The following is a 14,394-nucleotide window of genomic DNA, read 5'->3' as shown; positions in this document are numbered from 1 at the left end:
AAATATAACAATTGTTATTAATAATAATAATAATAATAATAATAAAACGCTACTCCTCCGCGGGTGTCGTGTGTAATAGCGCTGGTGAGCAGCAGGAGGCGCTGGAGATCATCTTCAGGATTCACTGACACTGACTCACTCTGTATTCGGTTTTGATTAAAGAGGATCTTCTTTTCTTTCCTGGTGCTTGAGAAATATTTAAGAAATGTTGAGATGTAATCCATTTCCTGGAGCAAACACAATGAACAATGTCCTTAATATTTAAATAAGAATTTGGTCGCTTTGGATAAAAGCGTCTGATAAATGAATAAATGTAAATGTAACAGAAATAAATAAATATATTCATTAAAATAACTTTACTAATAGAAAGAAAGGAATTTAAAAAGCTATGCAGTTAATACATAGATAAATGTATGAAGCGGTTAACCTTTTAATCACTATTATAGTTACAAACAGCTTGCCAAAAGTATTTTTTTGGAACCCTAATGAATCCTATATTTTAAGTTTCTATTTTTTTTTTCTCCAACACATCATTTAACTAGCATGTCAACTGTTAATAGTAAGGTTTAAATTTAATTAATTTAATGAGAATTGAACTGCTGACTCACTGTGATCATGTGTGTATTAAACACTGTTTGTGAGGTTTCTGAATGCATCAAGTCAGTAAAGTTACTCACAGATTAATCACCTTCATTTCCCAACTCCAGCAGCATAGAAGCTTCTAGATTAGTGTTGCCAGACTTTTATGTTTTGCCACTTTTAATTTGTGTATTCATTTTTGTATTCACCATTCAACAGAAAATCTGACCACCTGTACAAAGAATCACACATTGACAGTCTAAATGTAATTTAGTGTGTGTGTGTTTTGACTTTTGTCTTATTACTATTGGAAATACAGGATATAATAAACAAATATATTTTTAATTCTATAGAAACCATATGAAGTTTTAAAGAAAACTGTTAGGTGTCAACAGCCAGCCGGACTTAAAGTAGAGCAGCATTATAATCAAACCAAACAGAAAGAGATGAGAAACACACACACACTCAGCCTGTGATTATTCTCTCTATAAATGCATGAAAAGGAGGCACTTCATCCTCATTTCCTCAGGTCTCAGATGAATGCACATAAGCAGGTGTGCAGTCCAGGAATTGAGGGTTTATTGTGAATATTCATCCAGAATCATAAAGAGGACGAACTCTCTGAACTGAATCGAGAGAGCTGCAGGAAGTGACCATCCCTGTTCTATACATTACAGCAGACTCCTGTTAGACGACAGGAAGCTGTTTATTATAAACATTTCCTGTTTACAGTTTCCAGCCAATCAGCTGTCACCTTCCATCCAGATGCATTACTATTATCAACGTTCCTGAACTATATTTATCTCTTTCATAATTCAATCATTAAATATATCTCAAAAGTTGCAGAGAGTAATTTACTGAGAAGGAAAGCGGAACTTAAAGGCTCTGACGAAAGCCACGAGTAAACTAAGGCTTTAAATTGAATGTGTTGACTTGCATGGATCAACTTAAATAGTATTTTTTTTTTATTTCAGTAAAACTTCTCCAATCTGCTTCTGAATCTTACTGATAAATGATAACCCTGGAAACAACTGTTCATGCAATAACAACATGAAATACTAAAGATTCTTGGTCAATAAATAGATTATCCTCCTTTACAAAAACTAAAAATAAAAAATGTCTGCCTTGAGGTATTATTGCATTGCTTTCCCATCCAAGCTGCAGAAAACGTCATGATCTTCTAATTATATTGACCGAACATTAAACAGTGATAAATCAAAGTATAAAAACATTGAAAAAAAAAAAAAAAAAAAAATGCACACAATGTATGATGTTCATTAAAGTTTCACGCTTGATAATTTCCTGCAGATAAACGTGAGAAACTCAAGTTGTGTACACAGCTTTATTAAAGTTCATGAACAGAGATAATATGGAAATACTGTACATGCATCAGGAGCCGACTCTTAAACACAATCCTTAGAAAGCAACAGGGAGTGAATGATGAGACGAAAGCAAACGCACATTTATACTCGACACAGATAATCCAGTGAGATTTATAAAAATATGAACATACACATCTCAGTGATGTTTCTAAGTGCTCTGAAGGCATCAGACGGATCTCAGCGATGATGCCATTAGTTTAAATACTTTGAGGAAGCATCTACATGCTGCATTTGATCCCGTCTCAGTTACTCGGCAGGAAGTGAAATCTGTTTTACGATGATCCTGACACGGATTGATGACGCTCTGCCGAGCAACTGATGACGAACCACTGTTAAATATAGAAAAATAGACTCCTACGACTGAAAGAAATTAAAGTATGCGGCCCTCACGAGTCTGAAGGCCATGAGTTATCTATTTAAAGTCCAAGTGCAGAAAACTTCAGTCATAACCCGCCACTGAACGTGGGTTAAGGGTTAAAACGTCACTGAGCACCAAACACGAATGCGCGAGTTTATAAGGTGTAAAAAAAAAAAAAAAAAAAAAAAAAAAAAAAAAAGGTTAAGCACAGACGCCTCTGGTGCATTTCTGACTCGGACAATCAGTTAAAGCAGAGTAACCCCGCTGTCTAACAGGCTGTCAATCATCATCTCCTCCCCCAATCACTGGTCTCTAGCCAAGAGAAGCCCCGCCTCTGAAGGGCTGTCGTGTCCCAGGCTCCGCCCACCACACACCCCTCACATGGTTAGTTAAAGGTGATGCAAACGGTGAACAACAGCGAGACACAAAGGCCTTTAAGAGCAGGGCGGATCGTGATCACACGACTTCTGATGGGTTTTAATGACCTGAGATTAATTCAAGAGACTCGAGTGTGTTTATGCCAAGGGCAGAGGGATGAATCACTAGAATAAACCAGTTTAAACTAGTCCTGACAGCCTGTTAAACGAGCAGGGTTTAACCTCAGCAGCCCGACTGAGTGATGTCTCCACCCGAGCGCTTGGTGACCTCCATGGTGGTGAAGATCTGGAACAAGTGAAGGGAGAAGCATGTTATAACTCAAGAGCAAGAACATGAGGAAGCAGTGATGTATCATGAAGCAGCAGGTCGCAGGAACACACCTCAGCACATGTCGGGTGAATCCCGATGGTGTTGTCCAGCTGGTCTTTGGTGATTCCACATTTCATGGCGGCTCCGAAGCCCTGAGTGACCTCTCCAGCGTTAGGACCCAGATAGTGGAAGCCAATCACACGATCCTGCACACAGACCACAGACAGACAGCCGTTAATACTCCTGAAGTGTCTCAGAGTAATGACAGCATTCACACGACACAACGCTCGAAGGAAATCAGTCACTGCTGGTAATATGAATATGATTTAAAGCCTCACATTTTTACTGCATTTTCAAAATATGCATCATAAGCCAAGAACGAAAAGAAAAACCATAAAAAATATTCTTCATTACAGATACATTAATATTAAATCTATTTTGACAATTTTTTTTCATGCATTAATTTGAGAATAAAATAAAAGTAACAATGCAAGATTTGTTAACATTGTAGGGTAGTGTAATGTAATAGTGTAATGTAGTTTTACAGAATGCATGAATCTGTTCATGTCATAAAAAAATGCAGTTCACAATTTAGTGTTAACATGCAACTTTTGATTTTAAAATGTATAAGTAAAAAGATGGACAAATGGTACGCAAGAAAGCCTCATTCCTGTCATTTTTCACAATTGTAACATTACAACAATTGTAATCCTCCATCCTAATTTCATTTCCCCATTTTAAGTTCTAGTAACTCGTCATTTTTTTTTTTTTATTCCCATTTAGTTTTTCTAAATTCAAGTGCTTTTTATTACTTCCAAGTTAAATCAAATTTTTTCAACCATCTATTTTTTTTTTTTTTTTTCTCATCCCTGAAACAATACTAGTTTACTGGAAGCAGCACAGTTCACTGTTAGTTCAGCTAATGCTAATGAATTAAACCTTAGCGTAAAGTAACTCAAATCCAGTTTAGTGTATCATCCTGACTTGGAATCATAATGTTTCAAAAAAGCCTTTATTTTTATTTTAAACGAATCAAACCACGTTCATGTAGGATGGTGAGTTGTGCATGTCTTACGTTGTCCAGTTTATTGCAGATGATCTTGGCGTAGCACCGGTTGTTGTCCCGGTTGGGAACGGTGAACTCCAGAGGCCAGAACAGACTGTGATAGATCTGCAGAGACCAACACAATCATTATCAGCACAGGTTATTAATATTTACAGTCTGACGTCTGTCAGCAAACACGCACCTCGAGGTTCTCGTCTCCGTAGATCTCGACGGCCTTCTCCTCCGGATAACCACAGCTGCCGTACTCCATCGGAGTGAAGACCGTGGTGGGAACGTTCACATAATCACACTGAAACACACACAGAGAGGGAGACAGGAACAGTGAGATCACAGCAAACCAACTGCTCTTTACAGAGTTTACTCTAACGTTTAACACACAAACACACAGGAATAGTTATGACTGACCTTCAGCGACGCTCCAGCGAACAGTCGGCGAGCCAGAAGCTTCCCGGCCTGGATGGCCACAGGAGTCAGCTCCCACTTCCCCTCCAGGATGTCTCCAATGGCATAGATGTGAGGAACGCTGGTCTGCTCCTCATCGTTCACCGGGATCTTCCCGTTCCTGGACGGAGGATCAGGAAAGGAATCAATGTTAGCTTTGGGAGAGCAGAATCCGTAAAGACACCACACCAAGAAACTGAAAAGTCCAATTCAAACTTGCTTCTGGAGCTTGATCTGAATCGGATTACTTGCATTCCCTTCTCAAACATCTTTTCACGTTGTATTACTTGGTTGTGAAACATCTGTGTCAGTACTGCATGATCACAATCTTCCACTTTTCCTCAAAGCATCAAAACTTTTGTATTGAGGTTTCAATAGATTTGTGCATTCATGTCACAGACTAAAATGCAGTTGCAAGCACTCATTGGCGACTTAAAATGGATATGCATGAACTAAAATGTAAGATGCATTTATGAGCTGCAGAAAGGCTGTCGTCATAATAAAACCACATTACATCAACCTCCGCTCACTTCTGCAATCTTGGAAGACTGTGTTACTGTAACTAGTGCACAATGACTTGTCAATGTACAAACACATTGTGTGCATTACTAAAAGGAAATGATCAATTCAGTCAGCATTTCAACTCATAATTCTGTGAATGCTCAGTGAGTGATCATACAGAAGAGCCGTGCATCACTCTCACATGTGTGTGGGTCATATGGAATCACATGATTCTGCTTAGGAACAGATCTAAACCAGTCAAACACACACACTTCTGTGTGAATTAATATAAATCATCCCTCACTACTGAATGGAAATGTTTATCTGAATCCTTCTTGACCCAGTGTGCTCTACAAACACAGTCCTGTCCTGAGGTCAGTTCAGACTCAATACTGCTGACTCACTGTGACACTCGCCTCTGACCCCGCCCTCTCTAGAGACACCATGACAACAAGCACTTTGTTATGGGATGTGGGAGGGACAGACGACCAAAATAAACTATTCCAATGAAAGACACATACTTGGCATTGACTTTGACTCCAGCTTTGTCCAGACCAATCTTTCCTGTACAGGCGTCTCGACCGACAGCGATCAACACCTGAGACACACAGCAGCATTAGAGACACTGAAACACAAGACTCCTACCACAGTTATAAAGGAAACAGCAAAAAACCAATACCAAAGCACTGTTCACGACACATTTAACGGTAGACTAACTGTACAACTCCAGTCAGGGTTTATATTAAACAACTAATGCAATTATTATTATTATTATTATTATTTAAACATGACTTGGAAACATCAAATTATTTATTCATCAAGTACACATTCAATTATTCAAAAGTGACAGTCAAGAAAAGTTACAAAGGATTTCCATTTCAAGTAAATGCTGTTCTTTTGAACTTTACTCATTTTCATGGAAACTGATGCATTTTTTTTTAGGATTCTTTGAAGTACAGCTCTGATCATCAAATGTTTGAGCAGCAAATCAGATCAAATTCAGCTTTAATCAGAAATATTACATTTTACAATATATTTGCATAGAAGACGGTTATTTAAAATTGTAATAACTCACAATATTACGTTTTTTACTGATAAATAAATAATGGCGAGCAGTTGTTTTCAATATGGATTGCTCCAAATCAGGTCAGTTATGAGGTTTCAGTTCAGCAGCACGCCTCACCAGTTTTGAGAGATCACAGATAAAACCTGACGCTCTCCAATGAAATCTTTTTGTCTGAACACACATGATACTCACAGTGTTGTATTCTCCTTCACAGACTTCATCACCCTCGGTTGATTTGGCCGTCACTTTAAGTCGGCCTGGAGTCCCAGCTTCCAGCTGCTCGATCTGTAGAGAAAGAGACTAAGTGTTTATCACCAACATGATGATAATACTCCTAAAGAGCATTTCATAACCGACAGATAAAGCATCATTTCATATTTCAGTAATGTTTAACAGCACACATGCACCAACCTTGGTAGGAACAAACTTCCTGAGGAATTTGACCCCGTGTGTCTCCATGTAATCTCCCGCACGGTTGGCCATGTCCTGATCGAATCCTCGCAGGAGAATGGAGCGCACCATGATGGTCACGTCCAGCCCCAAACCGGCCAGAAACCCCCCGCACTCCAGAGCCACATACGACGCCCCGATGACCAGAGTCTTCCCGGGACAGTAGGGCAACGAGAACAGGTCATCGCTGCGAAGAACAAACACAACCGGTGAGGAGGACACGGACGGACAAAAGTTCAGACACATACAGTTAAACCTCAAACACTGCCAGAGAGAAAAGTCAATATACTGAAAACCACAGAGGCTTGAGCCAAACACCTGCTACTCACTTCCTTCTCAGATAAGAGATGAATGAACATCAGGAAATCTCAGACGTGAGTCAAAAGAACAAGCGCACATTCAGTTTAAAGGCTTGATACATCAAAGAACAAACTCTATTTGAAATGTTCAGACTCTCTGTTTGGGCGGTGTAAATTAAACTATTTTATTGACTTAAAATGCATTACGTGACCAGGTGAAATTCTATTCAAATCAGTCTCAGTTTCAGTCTGATCGGATCAGATTCTGCACAGCTTTTTTGCCTGTGCCACCTTCTCACACCACGCATTTAAAAATAACCACACGACCACACGACCTATAGAAGGAAATCCTCCTCTTATACGACACATGCAGTGAAAGCCTTCCTTCCCTTGGTGACTGAGAATGAATCTGCTTTAAATCAATAAAGCTTCATGTAAATACACCAGTAACGACCCCCCGAGGTGCAGCGGTGTTTATCGGGCTCTCCAGAGGGTGAACTGAACTCAGAGTCTGATCTCACCTGGTGATGCAGTACTCTTTGTCTCCTGGGACGCCCAGATAACGAGGTCTCTCTCCCGTCGCCAGCACAAACTTAGCAGCAGTGTAGAACATCTCTTTACCGCGCTTGTTCGTGGCCTGTTGGGAAGAGCAAACAAAAGCTTAGACGAGGGAGGGTTTGGCAGATCAATTTTTAGCATTTCATTCTGGTGCCATTTAGACTACAGCAGCTCTCTTAATCCAAAGCAATGCCTTGTGACATGAAGCCATGCTTTTCCTCATGTTCTGCTGACAAAAGTAGTAATTAAATAATGTTTTACACTTAATCTCTAAAGGAAATTAAACGTCCTTAGTGGAAAAGAATCAAGTTCTCTTTGCATTCTCACTGTGTCTGAACCTGAAGTGGACTTGAATCTCTTTTAGATTAGCTCCGTCTTTATAAAACTTGTTGAGGGTCGACTACATTTCAGTCAGATCGAGTCAGACACACTTGCCTTGATCTTGTGCGGCTCCACAAACTCAGCGTAGGCGTTGACGTAATTGACGTTTTTGTCTCGTAGAGAAACCCTGTAGCCCCAGTTCAGTGAACCGATGTAGTTATTCACCGCGGTCCTCATCGTCTCCCAGTTGTGACTCACTTTAATAAAAAGTCAACATTTCATGACAATGTCAATTAGAACAGAAAACGGACCAAAAAAACAAAAAACAAGGGAAGCTTTTGAAATCAACACTTTGCAATACACTGAATGTTGCAATGTTCACTTGTTCTGTGTATCATGAAGATTTCTGATGTTAAATCTCACATTAACAACTCTTTCGATGACGGATGTAAATAAAGACTCTCGTGACAGTCTTTTTAACCATTTCAAGAAATATTCACGAGGCTGCAGTCACAGAATTAATAAACATATACTGAAACTCTTTTAAAGAAAGAGGAAACCAATCTGAAACATGTCTTCAGATCAGAAATCACAAAATTTCATCACAACTTCAAGCAACTCACGTTTAGTTTCACTTCTATCTGGAATGCATTCAATCATGAAAAGCAGTTCTCATCTGCGCTCCGTATCAAAGAGCCAGTTTATCATGTGCTGCTGTGTACCACGTCCAGCTTCATATGTCCGGTCGTGTTGAATATAGCTCACCCTGTTCACTGAACTCCCAGCCGAACTTGCGTGCGTCCTCCAAGGCGGTCCCCAGCAGAGCCGTCTGATGCATCAGTTTCTTGGGAATACAGCCCACGTTCACACACGTGCCACCCAGACCTGCACAGAGACAGCTTATTATCATCTTATTACAAGTCAGTTTTGATTAAACCTGCATGCTTTTGATTGCGGTGTTCTTACCCCAGCTTGTGCCTTTCGGTGTGGGAACAACATAATCCAGAACCATGACCTTCTTCCCCAAGGAAGCTGCTTCCTGTTTGGGCAGGAAGAGACCGCGTTAAAATCTGATTGATGTGCAAAACCCACAGAATTGCTCATGTGCTCCTATAGAGTTAAAGTGTTTTTTAATCACTATAAGTATTTGTTTCTGATGATTTTGCAACATAATTAAGCGAAACTAAGTGCACCTTCACTTCTTAATTTGACATTTAGTTTCCTAGAAAGAGTGTTATTCATATTTGTTGATCATTTTAAATATTATTTAAATGAATCAATTCAAAACTGAAATACACACAAACCTATTTTATTTGGTGTATATAACTTGCAAATGAGTATTAAATAAAAACTGTAAATATAAAATTCATACAAAAGGACTATTAAAAAAAAACAGTATAAAAGTAAAAATACACCAGTATAGCATATAGAAAAAAAGTTTATGTAAAACTGTGCCTTCAATAATTTGGATTTACATCTATATTTTACTCCTTACATGCCAAAAGCTTCAAACTTTTTAACACCAAGACCCTAAAACAGGCTTCATGCCTGTAACTTGAAGCTCAGAGACTGGCTCGACTGACCTGAATCCACACACAGCATTTAAACAGCACTATAAATGAAGGATCTGTGTACTTTAACTCACCTTTGAGCAGGCCAGACCCCCAGAACCACCGCCGATCACGATCAGATCATACTCGTACGCCTCGCTGTCTTCACCCAGCAGCTTCTGCAGGACGCCATCCCTGTGAGCCTGTTACCACGACAACAAACCCATCATCAGCAGGAGCATGAACACGATGCTGATGAGAGACTCGGTGAAGAGGTGCTTGAGCATCATTCAGCTCCATTACCAAACGTCTCTCCCACAGAGCTGCTGAACCTCAAAACAGTCCTCACAAATGCACCTCAAGGCATCATTGGTGCCATCTACATGCTAAAATACTGTGAAAAGTTGATTTTAATCATTTCTGGAAAAGTGTCTGTCAATTTAAAAGTTACCAAGGTCATGATATCCAGACAGTAAGATGTCTATTGAGAACAAACAAGTCACAACAGCAAAAGACTTGATATAAGGGCTGAAATGTATAAGCATCATGCTATTTATCTTTTAAAACAACACTTAACGGCGTTTGTCATTTATAAATTCACTGACAAGAGATTTCAGAGAGTGAGGGACAGTCAGCGAAAGTTTCATTACCTTTTATAGACCTATAATTATTCTAATAAAAAAAAAAACCCACTGAGGAGAAAGTGTGTGTGGGGATGAGCCCTTTGCAGCAGAAAGCTCACGAACTCAGTCAAGCATCAGCTCCTCTTTACTGTGAAGTGAAGCAAGAACTGCCTCAGAACAGAAAACCACTGTCTTTAGTAAACGGTGTTGCAACAGAATGCATGAAATTACACTTCAGCAAATGTAATGGTCACTTGGTTATTCTTCATTATAACTAAAGTCAGAGAGGTTCACTCCATCAAATCTGTGAGAAAGTGAATGAAGTGTGAAAGCTGTAAAACACTGTTTGCTTTTGGAAATTACATTTACGTCTCTTAATTGTCCTGGCCAGTGAGACGCAGCTGGAGTCACAATGCACAGATCAGTCAGAAACACAGTACCTTCATGGTGCTGTCACAGCCTCCGATGTGTTTCTGGTTGATGAAGACGCTGGGGACGGTTTTCTGCCCCGTCATCTCATGCAGCAAGTCCTGGTAGTTGGTCCCGTCCTCTGAAACACATCAGACACGTTCAGATCAGTCTGGGTCTCACCGCTCGTGTTTCATATCTACACCACATGGGCGGCTCTCCAATAATCGAATCAGGTTCGGATCTGGCACTGCTCGCCTGCTTCTGAAAGAGATGTCTGGCTCCAAACACAGCAGCTAATCAGGTTTAGAGCAGTTCGCCAGAGAATCCTTTATCAGGGTCATGCTACGAACATGAGACGAACAGAGAGATAAAGAGAGCGCGAGATGTGAATGAGACACGGATTGTGACTCAGCAGACAACACTTAAACATTAACTTGAGAGATTCAGAGAGAACACATGCAAGTGTACTTCAGCTCAACTCTGTCAATGAGGCAGTAAAAGTTCAATGACCTTTAACATGAACATTACATAATACTAGCTGGAGTGGAAACACATGCATAGAATCGGTTATCTTGCATTTTAGGAAGAAGTTCTTGTAGAAATGAATGTTTCGCAATTGCAAGCTCAGCAAAAAAAAAAAAAAATGTAGTAAACATTAAGTTTGAATGAGTACTTCTCTAGTCAACAAACAGATCAGAACCAGTTTCTGTAGACAGCAGCAATCACTGACAAATTATTAAGACTCAAATAACCTCACCTATATTATAATTTGAATAAAAAAGATAAACTGTCCCAAATTAAGTGCTAATTAAGTATCTCAATTGAGTGCAAAGACTGAGACGCATTTTCACATTAAAAAAGCAAAACACTGTTTCTGACTGTTTCGATGGTTAAAACCATACTTGAGTTTATTTTAATCTTGAGTAACTTGACCTTGATTCTCCTAAAGATTAAAGTGTTTAATGACGTTATTAACAGACATTAATCTGCTATTATTCCCATCAGCTGAAGAACACAAAGAGCTTGGCACTTCCTCCATGTATCGTGTTTCACGCGTCGAAAGGAATTACTGTAAAAGTCATCATCTGATTACTCCTTTGATATGTTGAATGATAAAGAGTTATTGTGCTCTCACCCATCAGATCCAGCTCGATGGTATTACACTTGACATTCAGCTCTTTAAAGAGGTCCTTCACCTGGAATTACACAGAACCACACACATTACTGTCTAAAACACAACATCTATGAAAACAATAATTATAAACAAACTTCATTATCTTTCAGGGTGTTTCTAAAAGCAGCTTTGCACCCTTTTGCTTCTCTGAAGGCCTCACTTAAGTCTACAGATGCATGATATCATTTTATTACACAAGTGACGTGTCAATATTTGATATTTAATTGTAAATGTTCCTTTCTGCCGTCTTAATTTCTTATGCTGCATTTAACACTAATCTAAATAGACAGTGCTGGACTACAGCAGAAATTTAACCCTTTAAGAACACAAGCTCACACTGCTAGACTTGATTCAGACTGACTTACACTAAAGCAGAGCACAAAAGAAACAGTTCTCCTTATTTCACACTATACATAATAAACTTAATTAACACATTAACTAAAGACTAAAATCATTAACACATGAACTTGACATTGACCAATTTCAGGTTTTAGTTTAATAGTTGTAGAACTTTTTTTACTCTCAACTTTTAACAAAAGCAAAAATAATACAGCACAAATAAATTTAATCAGTGAACAATAATTACTTGACCAGTGTATGTAAATATTCAAATATCGAAGCACTTTACAACATACTAAAACTTAAACTACAAAAAAAAAAAAAAAAGTAAATGCTAATTAAAATGATTACAAAAACCAAACAAATAATACAGAAAAAAGTTTTAAGGTTTAACTGATCCTTATAACGTTACACTTTTAAGTACATGGACTTTTCACTGAGTGACTAATGATCGCTAATACACACGAGACTGATCAACTAACGTTATACAAACCTTCACTTACTCTCTCTCAAGACAGAACACTCTCTTTCTCTCTCTCTCTCTGTTTGTTGTGTTATTGAGGTGTTTAGTTTATCTTCACTCACCTGTACGCAAAAGGGACAGTAGCTCTTACTGAACACGAGCACCTGATTAGCATCGATCAGCTCTTTGATCTTCGATCGGATCAGCTCGCGACCCGCGTCTTTTTCGGTGGGCGGCATAATGATTAATAACCGATCAGGGATCGATATTCCGCGCTATACGGCTTCCTCAGTCGATGATTATGATACAAGTCTAACTTTACCTCAACATAAACTCATGATGCAACATTTATTAACAGGTTAAATAAGACTAAAATCACTCCTGACATTATTAAGACTTCATCTCGCGGCCGCCGCTGAATGACGCTCTGCCGCGCGCGCGCCTCTTACATAAGACCCAAAGAGTCTGACCCGCGAGCGCCTGACTGAAAATCAACCCACGTCTTAACTTACTGGGACCCACGTGTTGTGTGTCATAGCTGTTAGTAACTTATAACATAAAATAAACGTGTAATGTAAAATTAAAATAAACTTAAGGTCTTTAAATAAAACTGAATTTAAGGTATCGTGAATCTCAGTAGAGTTTTAACTGAATAATTACACTGATTATTTATGGAAGCACAAGATTATGATTAACCATAGTAATTATTAATATTATTATTATTAATAATAATATTATTATTATCGTTATTATTATTATTATCGTCAATGATAATAATTGGTTTACCCACCAGGCAATATTTGTAGACGCCTCAGTGAGCTTGATGCAGACACAGGCGCCACCTGGTGGCTAAACCCCCACCATTGCAGCTTGCGCATGGTTAACTAATTTACAATGGATAATATACAATTGATACTCATACATTTTTTCCAGTAATTCAGCTTAAACTAAAACAAATCCAACACACACTTTGTTCAACTCTGTAGACGTTTGTGTAATTGTTATTAAAGTTAATACATTTACACTATAGTTCCAGTGTAGAACGCTAACCTTGCACTAGATGGCGCCAGTGCTCCATATTAACTCTTTAACAGAAAATTTTGTGTACTTCAGCAGTCAAAATTAAGAAACACCAATTTGTTCTTAAATATTGTTATTTACTAAAGTAATATATACATGAGTGTTTGAGTGTCTGTATATATGATATTAAATATAGCATTACATTACTATAGCATACTAAAGCATTTCTGCAGAGCAATAATCATACTGCAGAGTGTGTCTTCCACCTAAAGAAAGCTCAAAGTCTGGATAATAATTTGTGATTTTGTAAGTGTTATAAGGTCATAAAAGCCTTTAGAGCTGGTTTTAAAATCTGTGTTGAAGCAGATAAGCGTTTGAGCTGTTATATTCTAACACAAGACTTTGAGTTCACCGTGACATAAATTAACCGTGTTTAAAACTTTATGCTGTTCACAGACTGATTGGTAGTTTATGCTAAATGCTCGAATGTGATGTGATTTATTATAACAAATCTAAATTACTGAATTTATTTTTTTTTACCAAAAAAAAAAAAAAACTTAGAAACTCAGTTATTCATTGTTTATTTGTAATTTGCTTTCAATTCATCTGATTTGAAATATTTCTGCAACAGTGAGAACAAAACATGAGATTTATAAACTTGGTATATATAATAATAAATGTTTATCTTTTGCCACCTTACTGAGTTTAGAAGCACAGACACTGAATAAGAATGAGTCGATCTAAAAAAAAAAAAAAAAGGAATCGATCTTTTGACGTCCTTCGAGGAATCTTCCTCCTGATGCGTAATGTGTTCCCATGGCGACTGTCAATCATCCCAATGAGAAGAGGAAAGCAGATATGACAGCGTGTCCCTCGTCAGCCGCTCCTTTAATCACACACACATCTGTCTTTCCGAGGAATAGTTCCCGTTCACTCATCGTCTCTCGTTCTCATCCATTTATCTAGAATTAGTCTCTCAGATGAAGACAAATATGATGATGCTCAGCAGACGACTAAACACACACAGATGCTGCAGAAAGATGATGCACGCTGATATTCATCATTCATCTTTTATACATTTACTGTCTCTCAAACAAACACACACA

The 14,394-nt window shown here is 38.4% G+C and overlaps 1 protein-coding gene across 1 annotated transcript; it reads right to left on the bottom strand.

Annotated features, from left to right (window-relative positions):
• Positions 1-1,907: 1,907 nt before the first annotated feature.
• Positions 1,908-12,707, bottom strand: LOC113089428 (thioredoxin reductase 1, cytoplasmic-like). Its single transcript, XM_026256007.1, has 16 exons — positions 12,391-12,707; positions 11,428-11,488; positions 10,322-10,431; positions 9,354-9,461; positions 8,675-8,747; positions 8,474-8,593; positions 7,823-7,965; positions 7,351-7,466; positions 6,492-6,717; positions 6,273-6,365; positions 5,536-5,612; positions 4,478-4,634; positions 4,254-4,361; positions 4,082-4,177; positions 3,078-3,212; positions 1,908-2,982 (listed from the first exon to the last, which is right to left on the bottom strand). Exons 1-16 carry the CDS (start codon positions 12,505-12,507, stop codon positions 2,920-2,922), a joined length of 1,803 nt encoding a protein of 600 aa, XP_026111792.1. The 5' UTR covers positions 12,508-12,707; the 3' UTR covers positions 1,908-2,919.
• Between the last annotated feature and the right edge of the window lie 1,687 nt (positions 12,708-14,394).

The sequence above is a fragment of the Carassius auratus genome, chromosome 6 (genome assembly GCF_003368295.1).
Source record: "Carassius auratus strain Wakin chromosome 6, ASM336829v1, whole genome shotgun sequence".
In the NCBI taxonomy this organism is placed as follows: domain Eukaryota; kingdom Metazoa; phylum Chordata; class Actinopteri; order Cypriniformes; family Cyprinidae; genus Carassius; species Carassius auratus.
The sequence above is the reverse complement of the archived record's forward strand: the minus strand, read 5'-3'. Positions and strand labels throughout refer to the sequence as shown.

Bases quoted from the DNA above. Each gene is read 5' to 3' on its own strand.
- LOC113089428 (XM_026256007.1), bottom strand. From the start codon at position 12,507: ATGCCGCCCACCGAAAAAGACGCGGGTCGCGAGCTGATCCGATCGAAG. The intron at 11,489-12,390 runs GTGAGTGAAGAT...GTGTAATTCCAG, and splicing joins ACTGTCCCTTTTGCGTACAG to GTGAAGGACCTCTTTAAAGA. The intron at 4,178-4,253 runs GTGCGTGTTTGC...TGGTCTCTGCAG, and splicing joins ACGGAGACGAGAACCTCGAG to ATCTATCACAGTCTGTTCTG.